This window comes from Ambystoma mexicanum, chromosome 13 (assembly GCF_040938575.1).
Source record: "Ambystoma mexicanum isolate Mex_15411 chromosome 13, UKY_AmexF1_1, whole genome shotgun sequence".
In the NCBI taxonomy this organism is placed as follows: Eukaryota; Metazoa; Chordata; class Amphibia; order Caudata; family Ambystomatidae; genus Ambystoma; species Ambystoma mexicanum.
This window is the reverse complement of record NC_090938.1, coordinates 481,550,642-481,562,410: the sequence shown is the minus strand read 5'-3', so window position 1 is coordinate 481,562,410 and position 11,769 is coordinate 481,550,642. Positions and strand designations below refer to the sequence as shown.

At 49.9% G+C, this 11,769-nt stretch overlaps 1 protein-coding gene across 2 annotated transcripts in view; it reads left to right on the top strand.

Moving 5' to 3' along the window:
* The first annotated feature begins 4,718 nt into the window (after nt 1-4,718).
* Nucleotides 4,719-11,769, top strand: part of KCNH6 (potassium voltage-gated channel subfamily H member 6) — a 1,027,260-nt gene continuing 1,020,209 nt past the window's right edge. For both annotated transcript variants that reach the window (XM_069634128.1, XM_069634127.1), the window contains exon 1: nt 4,719-6,260. In XM_069634128.1, the coding sequence (XP_069490229.1) occupies nt 6,185-6,260 (76 nt within the window). In that variant the 5' untranslated portion in view covers nt 4,719-6,184. The remainder of the gene's footprint in view (nt 6,261-11,769) is intronic.

Below are 11,769 nucleotides of genomic sequence, written 5' to 3'. Positions count from 1 at the left end.
TCTCCTATGTCAAGACACAACTAGTGTGTTAGGCTATTGTATGTTATGTTGATTGGTAAATTGCATATCTGTCATGGGTCGTGCAACCACCAGAGTATGTAGGAGTTGCAGCTTTAACCCCAAATGTGCTGACAGTGCGAGGAGCAGCCGCGGCAGACAGCAGTATGATATAATATGATGTATGGCATTTATACCGCGCCTATACACAAGTGTTTCAAGGCGCGACGAGGCAAGGGAGGGGAAACAGAGGGAAGACAGACAACGATCCTACTAGGCCAGGTGACATTGATATTGCGCAAGTGCAATGGAGGGGGAAAGGGGAAAAATGCTGGGGGAACAGGGAGGGGGCAGTGCAGTAAAAAGGATAACAGTGAGATAAATAAAATACAATAACTAAAAGTGCAGGTGGCAAGTGCAAGGGTAAGTGCAGACATCAGGGGTCAAGTGCTAGTAGGGGCTGTAGGCATACAGAAACAGTCTCCAACTGTGTGTGATAGGTGTACCACAAAATATCTGTGCCCTGGTACTTTTAAATGAAGCACTGGCACCTCAGCCCAGTTTGTAGATAGTTCTTAATACTGAGATTGGTAAATTCTCATATACTCTGAATGTTTATCGATATAGGCCGGAAGCGCACAGCGAAAGTGTGGTTTGTGCAGATTCCCACAATGCGGTGAAGTTAGGGAGTCAGGATCAGAAAACAGACCTGGTTTCACCGTCAAGCACATGGGGAGTAGATCAGGCTCAGCTTGGCCCAGAGGACCATGGGGCAAGGCTCTGAAGGCCGGCCTGGCAGAGTGGGCCTGTTTTGTGGCTCTACGTTGGCCACTTAGATGGCATAGCAGAGGTAAAACACCACTCCACAGAATTCAGCAAGGTCAGTGGCTTCAGAGAGCAAGTTGATGAGCAAAAGACAGGAAAGAACTGGCAGAGACCCCAGGAGCAGCCGAATCCCGAGCAACCTTCAACACCACCAGACATTCTGGGACTGTTTTGCAATACAAATACGATCATATTGCATTAGAAAATCCTCAGAGATTTAACTATACCTGTACATCCAAGAGGCCTTATTGTAGAATACTGTATTGCATTGCATTTTCTAAATGCACACCACGTGTTCCTAAGAAGTTGCCCCGGAAACTTCATGTTATGAAAAGTCATGAATTATAATGAGTGATTGTGGGCGATATTCTTCTTCATTGCCTGGACTATTGTGGGACGGTGTACCGGACCACTTCTCCGCCCCCCCCCCCCCCCCTCTCTCTGTGCAGAGATATGTCAGTGAAACTGTCTTAGTATCTGGAAGAACCCCCAGGTGGCCATGTTTCTGGAAGCCGCCCCCTGGCCCACTCCCACAGGGGGCATGCTAGAGTCCAGTGATGTAGCCAGCATGGGTGCACAGGGGGGGGTTGGCACCCCTTTCTCTTCCCAGTGCAGGCTGCTTCGCCCTGCCTCTAGCAAATACAGGACTTGAATTGCAGTTTTCAGTGAGGCGCTGAACTTGACCTTGGGAAGGGAGGTCTAGGTGCCAATACTTGTTCGTCAACTGCAATGGATGTCTTGCTATTACTATCTAAATTGGTGTCACGCCCTACTTGTATTCGGGTCAGGCCTCACTGCACAGAAAAAGTCTGTGAAAACTGCCTCCGCCCATGGTGTGGGCCCAGATGTGCACCTGTACCAAATTAAATGGATAGATTCATTGTGAGAAGGAAGCGAGTCTAAGGCATAGCTTCATGACTGCTATCCTTTCACCCACTGAGCTGAGTCCCACATCACTAGACGGGCTACTAGTATTTCTATGCCCCCTCCTTGCCTAGTCTTTTATGTCTTCTGGTCTGAGAAAGGATTGAACACCCACATCACCCCATGAAGGTTTACAAAAGTGTTTGCTTGTCTATGTGTGCTGTGAATACAATGTGTGTGCACAAGAGTTTGAATGAGTGTGTGCGTTTATTTGTGTGTGTTTGTGAGAGTGAGTCTGCGTGTATTTCAGTGTGTGTGGGAGCAATCATTTGTGTGTGTTTGGTGGGGCAGGTCCACACCAGTATCATACATGTGATTGAGGGCAATTCTGGCATATATTGTGGAGCCAGGCACCATAAACCTGTCCTTTAGAGAGGAGGTTCTGGCATATATTGGTGCATCCTCGTGACAATGATTTGCAGTGGTAGTGCTGGCATATATCTGGGCACAGGCAACATGGAAACGTATTTTGCAGGACAATGCTGGCATATGTTGAGGGCACAGGCAACATGAACCTGTTCTTTACAATAGTAGTGCTGGCATATATTGTGTGCACCATCATGTGTTTTGCTCTGCCAAGCTGACATATATTATGTACACATACATCATCAGCCTGTCATTTAGAGTGGTTGTGCTGGCATTTATTACAGGTCCCCTCATACTAGTATTTTACAGTGGCAATGTTGGCCTATATATTCGTGAAGGGAGCATGTTATTCATGGCAATGTTGGTATGGATACTGCCGTCATGAAATTGCCCTCCTTTATATTGCTGGCGCTCTGGCATACATCTAATCTATAAGATTTTTCATGTGTTACTCTACAGAACTGATTGTAAATTGTATGGCTTTTAATGCATTTTTTCCCCAAAAAAGGCTGTAAAATGCACCACCTCTACCTATTATATGAAAAACGTTGGCAATAGATGAAATGTCCCGCTTCCATGCAGTCTCTTTTTGGAGAACATATTGACGCCCCTCCAATAAAAAAACACCAGCTGCCATTGAGTACTCACATTATTTTCAATGGAGGTGCTCCATCGGGATCCCTTGGCCCTGGCCCTCCCTCTCATAATTGTTTGAGTGGGAGAGCAGGAAGGGAGAATGGTCACGTGTTCTGGGGAGAATGTGTGAGATCTGTGAGGGGGAGCAAGAAATAGAGCAGGCAAGCAGGGCTAGAGAAGGGAGTAAACAGAAGGCATTGAGAGGGGAGAGCTGGAGGTGCATGGGGTGGAAAGAGGTCAAGATCCAACAAAAGGGGAGGGGCCTGGGTTATACTGGGGGTGCACAGGAGGCAGTGGGCAAGAGACTGGGATGATTTGAGTCCCTAGAGGGCAGCGAGAAGAATGGGGTGTGCTGGAGGGGAGAGCAGAGAGTCTGGGGAGATTTTATTTATTTATTTATTGTTTGCTTCTTAGGCGCAAGTAGATACTGTTTCAAAGTGCCCACAGGGCAAAGGAAGGGAACAAGGGAGTGAAACATAATAAAGAACACAAAATATAAAAAAACAGTGGCGGAATAAAGGAAACAGGACAAACATACATCGTCCCTTAACGGCAACGTGCGCGCCTTGGAAGCAAGACGACACGAAGCAACACAGGTTTGATCCCTGGGTCCGCGCTTAGAAACCTCTGGGTGTTTAAGCGCGTTATAAATACGCAACTAAGATTAACAAAAAAAAAAGAATTATGCAACTAAAAAAATAAAAATAAACTATTCCTGTAACAGCGCCTCGATGCCCGCGGGCTGTGTGAGCGCTTTAAAAATGCAAAAATAAATAAAGTAAAATAAAATACTATGCCTTGGGAATATTCAGAGCGTGCAAGTGCAGCAAAGAAGAGGGCAGAGGCTGTAGGTGCTTGAGTGTCCATGCTCGTGGGTGAGCAAGAGATGGAGTGCATGGTATGGTGAGTGCTACACGGCCTGGAGACATGTTGGGTGTAAGTGCGAGCCTCCAGGGCGGGGGATGTGCCGAGGCAAGTTCTGAGGGTAGCTCTGGCAGCCACGGCCGCTAGAGGACAAGTGCTTCAGGCTACAGAAAAAATGCCTTTTTCTCCTTAATGGTGGCGCCAGCACATGCAAGGCATCCCTTTAATCAAGAAAAGAAAAGGTGAGGCTGCTAGGGTAGAAACAAATGACTTTTTTTCTAAATCCTGAAGCTCCCACTCATTCACAGGAGCTTCAGGCTTTAGGAAAAAAGGCCTTGGCTTCCTGCGGTCTCACCTTTTCAGGCTTAATGGTGCTGCTGCACCTCCACCCCCTTTAGGCCACGCCCCCTTGATAAGGCCCAGGCTCATTTTTCCTTTGCCACTAGAGGAACTGCTAATAACTTAGAAGTCCCGGGCCACGCCCCTACATGTTTTCTTGCTCTTTTGGAAACAAAGATGAAAGCGAAAAGAAGCAACAGATGACAGCAATGCGATTCACCGTGTCCCCACTTGAAGCGTGATGCTGTGTGTGTGCTGCCAGCCCTGCCTCCCCGCCGCAGCGGCGTATTTCCTGGAGCCCGTTCAGCACTGGCAGCGCGGACAGCTCCCCGCAGTATCTGCCTATTGATCTCTGCTGCCGGCGCAGCGGCTGCAGCGTCCAAGGAGCCTGGCAGGGGCTCCAAGGAAGGGCACCCTCCGCCCCGGGAGACGCAGGGGCTCTGGCACACAGTAGAAGGGAAAGGGCCCGGCAGCCTCACAGGGGATACCTGAGAAATACACTAAGGAGGGGGGAGGAGCCCACAGACTCCCATATCAACCGGGGTGGGGGGCACCCTCAGTCCCCAAGATATACGGGGTTCGGGGGAGTGAGTCAATAAGAAGAGTGGGAAGACACATCGCCCACCTCCCTCCCCCAGATCCGCTGGAGGGAGGGGCAGCGGGGAGGGGCACATTGAGGAGGGGGAGAACTCCCACCCACCCCGGATCCACGGGAGGGGTAGGGGGGAGGCGGAGCAGGGCGACGCCGAGGACGGGTGTGTGATAGAGCCTCAGGTGGGTGTGATATGGTGGAAAGTGCAGAACGCCCTTAGCCTTCCAGAGCCACAGGAGAAGGACTGAGTGATGCTTCGGCCGCCCAGAAACAGGCGGGGATAGGGGCCCCTCAGCGCCACCAGGCCGTGAGGGGGGAAGTGGAGGGGACCGGACCCCCGACCATCAGTCACATGTGTGGCCCTGAGGAGTTCCATGAGTGTGTGACACTGGGGGGAAGAAACCCTTAGCCTCACCGGGAACTCATGGGGTGTGACAAGAGCAGAGAGGAGGGAACTCTCAGCTCCACAGTCCAGAGTCACAGTCTGCACTGGTTGGTACAGTACACGGGGCCACGGGGGCACTACAAGACACCCTGCCCGCCTACAACAACACGTATCACAGGAGGCGCTGGGAGTGTACGGTGCTCTCGTCTCGATCTGGGCAAAGAGGCACGGGGATGCCCCTGCATATAGCGCCCTCTGGCGGAGGAGTGGAGAAGGAAACCAGCAGAGAGTCCCGGGGGCACCTCTGGCTTTGGTACAGGAGAGGACAAGGAAACGCTGAGCCCCTCCTAAGGGCAGTGGTCTCTGGCACGGGGGCATGGTGTCAGCACGGGAGCAGGGGGCACGTGGGCAGAGTCTGGCGCAAGGGAGTTGAAGGGAACCCTAAACCCAACTGTTGAGGTCTCTGTGTCAGGGGAAGGGACCTTCGTTCCCTGGAGGTGTAGAGCGCTCCCCGCTCCCGCCCCCTCCGCCCCGCGCAAGGACACAGGTGCAGGTCCTCCTAGCGGATGCACGAGTTGGCAAGCGTGTAGTGTGGCACGGGAGGGCGTGAGGGGAGCTGTGGGAAGACCCAGCCCCAGCAGACACTCTAGATACGCGCCTGGCCCCGGGAGGGTCTGTGTAGTGAGTCCCAGCAGCTACTCACAGGGAGGGACGCGCTAAGTCCAGATGGGGGCGGGGCGGGGGCCCCGTGCCTGTGTGTGTGAGGCCGCCCCCCTCCGGGAGATTCCTGTATTCTTCTCGCGCGTGTTATTTTAGGATGTCAGGCTGCGGTCGGAGCTGCGAGGCGGCTGCACACTGTCAGGGAAGCAGCTGTTGCCGATGACAGCTGTGAGCAGCGGCCCCGTGCAGGGAAGGCGCCGTGACCCGGCACACTGGGCGGGGCTTTCTTGCTTTCTCGGGGTCCCCCTTTTATGTTCCATATTCCTCTCAGATCCCACTCGAAAGGGTGAGAGCGTGTCCCCCCTACGCCTCAAAGCTTGGGAGGTGGGTGTCCACACCCATCGCGGTGTGGGGGGAGATCTGGGATACTGATGGGGCACGCCACGCGCCGCCCCGCCCCTCGCACAATGGGGGGCAATAGACCCTGCTAGGGGCATTGCATTCAGTCAAGGACCCCCAAACATCGCCAGGAGTGTCTACGGCCGCCGCTGGGGATATAACTTCGCTATAAGGACCGGACAACCAGCGCCTCCAAGATGCCAGTGCGCAGGGGGCACGTCGCCCCCCAAAACACGTACTTGGACACCATCATCAGGAAGTTCGAAGGTCAAAGTAAGTCATGCCCCACTCCCCTCTTTTACGCCCATACGTTTATGTACATGTTTAGGTTTGTGTTTAATACCCTGTGCATGCCTCGAGCGTATTTTTAAGTGATTCTACTGTAGCCAGGGCATGGAACTTAGACGGAATGCATTGCACAAGATCACACGAGGTGGCCGCGCGAGGAAGCCGACACTATGACATGCGTTCCCTGGTCTCATTGTTCACCACGTAGATACCAGACTATATCTCTGGGTGGATGGGCTGTGCTCGTGTGTGCGGGGTCTGTGCATTCATTGAGGGGGATGCCCAGGTAGGCAAATTAAGCGCATGCTCACTCACAGTCAGGGGCGTTGCTAGGGGGGGGGGGGCTAAGGGGGCTATAGCCCCTGATCTTTTGGTTGTAGCCCCGCATACAATCTCAGGAGCTACAGCCAAAAGACTAGCTAGACCCCAGTCCCAACAGTTCCGACATCAGCTTAGCCCCTGGTCTTTTCCAGACCTAGCAACTCCCCTGCTCACAGTTAGTAGGTATCTTAGCGCCAGGGTTCGGCAACTGTGTGCTGCGAGGCAAAGTTGCAGAGGAGGTGGCAGCAGTTACAAAACAAAAAAGCAGGCGTTTAGGACTCCAGGAAAAGGCGTGTGCTCTTTACTCTACCTGCTATGCCCAGAGCACTTGTGAAAGGATGTTTGAAGTCTAAATGTGTGTGTCTGTGTGTGTTTGCATGCTCTGGATTCCGAACTTTGTCATACAATCTGCAGGACAGTCGAAGCCATTGAGAGTGAAGTAGCTCAGTAGGTTAAGTCCTGCTTCACGCAGTCGGTTAATGGCAGGTTCAAATCCCCATTGTGCTGACAATTGGGTAACCCCCTTGTCAATAGCCCGAGTATCACGGAGCTAGACGCCGGGAGGATATCTGACATGTAAAGTGCTTTGAAGCTGAACGCAGCCTGTTTCTGAATATCACGAAGGCCTCCACACCGGCCTTCTGGAGGCCTATGCCCACGGAGGCCAGTGTTCCGCGCCCTTGCAAGTTTGACGCCGTGGTCACGGCACAGCGAGAGTTAACTTTTCCTCTCTGCAGACACAGATTGGAGGCTGGCAAATCCTCCCCGGCTTCTGTTCTCGGTGTAATTTGATCTCCTCAATGGAGAGTCATGTTTTTTTCCGTCTGTGGCTGGAGGCTTCCTGGACGGATCTGCGGGACTGATCCTCGCGCTCTCAGGGGATGAACGGCTGGGGCACGCAGTGCGTGTGCGTGCGCCCGTGCGTGCTTCTCTCCTCATACAAGTGCACGCACCTATGTCCAAAGTGCTTCTCTGTGCATGGCTGTGTGCTCGACTTGGCTCTCCAGGGTGCTTATGTCTAGTTGTGCGTGTGATATATGTGTAAAGGTGCACGTGTGTGCCTCTTGAGTTCTTCTATCTACTATACACGTGTCTGTGCGTGAGAGGATACACTGTGTATGTGGATGTGTGCCCCCTGACGGAGTCCTGTGTGCTTATGTCTAGCTCTCTACTAAGGTGTCTGTGTGCCTCTTGAGTGTTACTATGTACTGCAATTGTGCCTGTTTTTTATGTATCTACACGTGTACGTGGGTCTCCTGTGTGCTTATGTCTAGTTCGCAGTCACTGTGTATACATCTATGCACGTGTACAAAGGTATGTGTGTGTCTCTTGAGTGACTCTATCTACTGATATTGTGTCTGGGTTTATGTATATGCACCTGTACTTGGGTGTGTGCCTGCCTTCAGTCTCCAGTATGCTTATGCCTAGGTCTCAGAGTTAGAGTGTATATATGTATGCACGTGTACACCGGTATGTGTGAGTCACTTGAGTGCTACTATCTACTGTAATTGTGTTTATGTATGTGTATACACGTGCACGTGGATGTGTGCCTGCCTTCAGTCTCCAGTCTGCTTATGCCTAAGTCTCAGAGTAAGAGTGTATGTATGTATGCACGTGTACACCGGTATGTGTGGGTCACTTGAGTGCTACTATCTACTGTAATTGTGTTTATGTATGTGTATACACGTGCACGTGGGTGTGTGCCTGCCTTCAGTCTCCACTCTGCTTATGCCTAGGTCTCAGAGTTAGAGTGTATATATGTATGCACGTGTACACCGGTATGTGTGGGTCACTTGAGTGCTACTATCTACTGTAATTGTGTTTATGTATGTGTATACACGTGCACGTGGGTGTGTGCCTGCCTTCAGTCTCCAGTCTGCTTATGCCTAGGTCTCAGAGTTAGAGTGTATATATGTATGCACGTGTACACCGGTATGTGTGGGTCACTTGAGTGCTACTATCTACTGTAATTGTGTTTATGTATGTGTATACACGTGCACGTGGGTGTGTGCCTGCCTTCAGTCTCCAGTCTGCTTATGCCTAGGTCTCAGAGTTAGAGTTTATATATGTATGCACGTGTACACCGGTATGTGTGGGTCACTTGAGTGCTACTATCTACTGTAATTGTGTTTATGTATGTGTATACACGTGCACGTGGGTGTGTGCCTGCCTTCAGTCTCCAGTATGCTTATGCCTAGGTCTCAGAGTTACTTTGTATATAACTGTGCACGTGTACACCGGTATGTGTGGGTCACTTGAGTGCTACTATCTACTGTAATTGTGTTTATGTATGTGTATACACGTGCACGTGGGTGTGTGCCTGCCTTCAGTCTCCAGTCTGCTTATGCCTAGGTCTCAGAGTTAGAGTGCATAAATGTATGCACGTGTACACCGGTATGTGTGGGTCACTTGAGTGCTACTATCTACTGTAATTGTGTTTATGTATGTGTATACACGTGCACGTGGGTGTGTGCCTGCCTTCAGTCTCCAGTCTGCTTATGCCTAGGTCTCAGAGTTAGAGTTTATATATGTATGCACGTGTACACCGGTATGTGTGGGTCACTTGAGTGCTACTATCTACTGTAATTGTGTTTATGTATGTGTATACACGTGCACGTGGGTGTGTGCCTGCCTTCAGTCTCCAATCTGCTTATGCCTAGGTTTCAGAATTAGAGTGTATATATGTATGAACGTGTACACCGGTATGTGTGGGTCACTTGAGTGATACTATCTACTGTAATTGTGTTTATGTATGTGTATACACGTGTACGTGGGGGTGTGCCTGCCCTCAGTGTCCAGTATGCTTATGCCTAGGTCTCAGAGTTACTTTGTATATAACTTTGCATGTGTACACCGGTATGTGTGGGTCACTTGAGTGCTACTATCTACTGTAATTGTGTTTATGTATGTGAATACACGTGCACGTGGGTGTGTGCCTGCCTTCATTCTCCAGTCTGCTTATGCCTAGGTCTCAGAGTTAGAGTGTATATATGTATGCACGTGTACACCGGTATGTGCGGGTCACTTGAGTGCTACTATCTACTGTTATTGTGTTTATGTATGTGTATACACGTGTACGTGGTTGTGTGCCTGCCCTCAGTGTCCAGTATGCTTCTGCCTAGGTCTCAGAGTTACTTTGTATATAACTGTGCACGTGTACACCGGTATGTGTGGGTCACTTGAGTGCTACTATCTACTGTAATTGTGTTTATGTATGTGTATACACGTGCACGTGGGTGTGTGCCTGCCTTCAGTCTCCAGTCTGCTTATGCCTAGGTCTCAGAGTTAGAGTGTATATATGTATGCACGTGTACACCGGTATGTGCGGGTCACTTGAGTGCTACTATCTACTGTAATTGTGTTTATGTATGTGTATACACGTGCACGTGGGTGTGTGCCTGCCTTCAGTCTCCAGTCTGCTTATGCCTAGGTCTCAGAGTTAGAGTGTATATATGTATGCACGTGTACACCAGTATGTGCGGGTCACTTGAGTGCTACTATCTACTGTAATTGTGTTTATGTATGTGTATACACGTGCACGTGGGTGTGCATCTGCCTTCAGTCTCCAGTCTGCTTATGCCTAGGTCTCAGAGTTAGAGTGTATGTATGTATGCACGTGTACACCGGTATGTGCGGGTCACTTGAGTGCTACTATCTACTGTAATTGTGTTTATGTATGTGTATACACGTGCACGTGGGTGTGTGCCTGCCTTCAGTCTCCAGTCTGCTTTTGCCTAGGTCTCAGAGTTAGAGTGTATGTATGTATGCAGGTGTACACCACTATGTGTGGGTCACTTGAGTGCTAATATCTACTGTAATTGTGTTTATGTATGTGTATACACGTGCACGTGGGTGTGTGCCTGCCTTCAGTCTCCAGTCTGCTTATGCCTAGGTCTCAGAGTTAGAGTGTATGTATGTATGCACGTGTACACCGGTATGTGTGGGTCACTTGAGTGCTACTATCTACTGTAATTGTGTTTATGTATGTGTATACACGTGCACGTGGGTGTGTGCCTGCCTTCAGTCTCCAATCTGCTTATGCCTAGGTTTCAGAGTTAGAGTGTATATATGTATGCACGTGTACACCGGTATGTGTGGGTCACTTGAGTGGTACTATCTACTGTAATTGTGTTTATGTATGTGTATACACGTGTACGTGGGTGTGTGCCTGCCCTCAGTGTCCAGTATGCTTATGCCTAGGTCTCAGAGTTACTTTGTATATAACTTTGCATGTGTACACCGGTATGTGTGGGTCACTTGAGTGCTACTATCTACTGCAATTGTGTTTATGTATGTGTATACACGTGCACGTGGGTGTGTGCCTGCCTTCAGTCTCCAATCTGCTTATGCCTAGGTCTCAGAGTTAGAGTGTATATATGTATGCACGTGTACACCGGTATATGTCGGTCACTTGAGTGATACTATCTACTGTAATTGTGTTTATGTATGTGTATACACGTGTACGTGGGTGTGTGCCTGCCCTCAGTGTCCAGTATGCTTATGCCTAGGCCTCAGAGTTACTTTGTATATAACTGTGCACGTGTACACCGGTATGTGTGGGTCACGTGAGTGCTACTATCTACTGTAATTGTGTTTATGTATGTGTATACACGTTCACGTGGGTGTGTGCCTGCCTTCAGTCTCCAGTCTGCTTATGCCTAGGTCTCAGAGTTAGAGTGTATGTATGTATGCACGTGTACACCGGTATGTGTGGGTCACTTGAGTGCTACTATCTACTGTAATTGTGTTTATGTATGTGTATACACGTGCACGTGGGTGTGTGCCTGCCTTCAGTCTCCACTCTGCTTATGCCTAGGTCTCAGAGTTAGAGTGTATGTATGTATGCACGTGTACACCGGTATGTGTGGGTCACTTGAGTGCTACTATCTACTGTAATTGTGTTTATGTATGTGTATACATGTGCACGTGGGTGTGTGCCTGCCTTCAGTCTCCAGTCTGCTTATGCCTAGGTCTCAGAGTTAGAGTGTATATATGTATGCACGTGTACACCGGTATGTGTGGGTCACTTGAGTGCTACTATCTACTGTAATTGTGTTTATGTATGTGTATACACGTGCACGTGGGTGTGTGCCTGCCTTCAGTCTCCAGTCTGCTTATGCCTAGGTCTAAGAGTTAGAGTGTATATATGTATGCACGTGTACACCGGTATGTG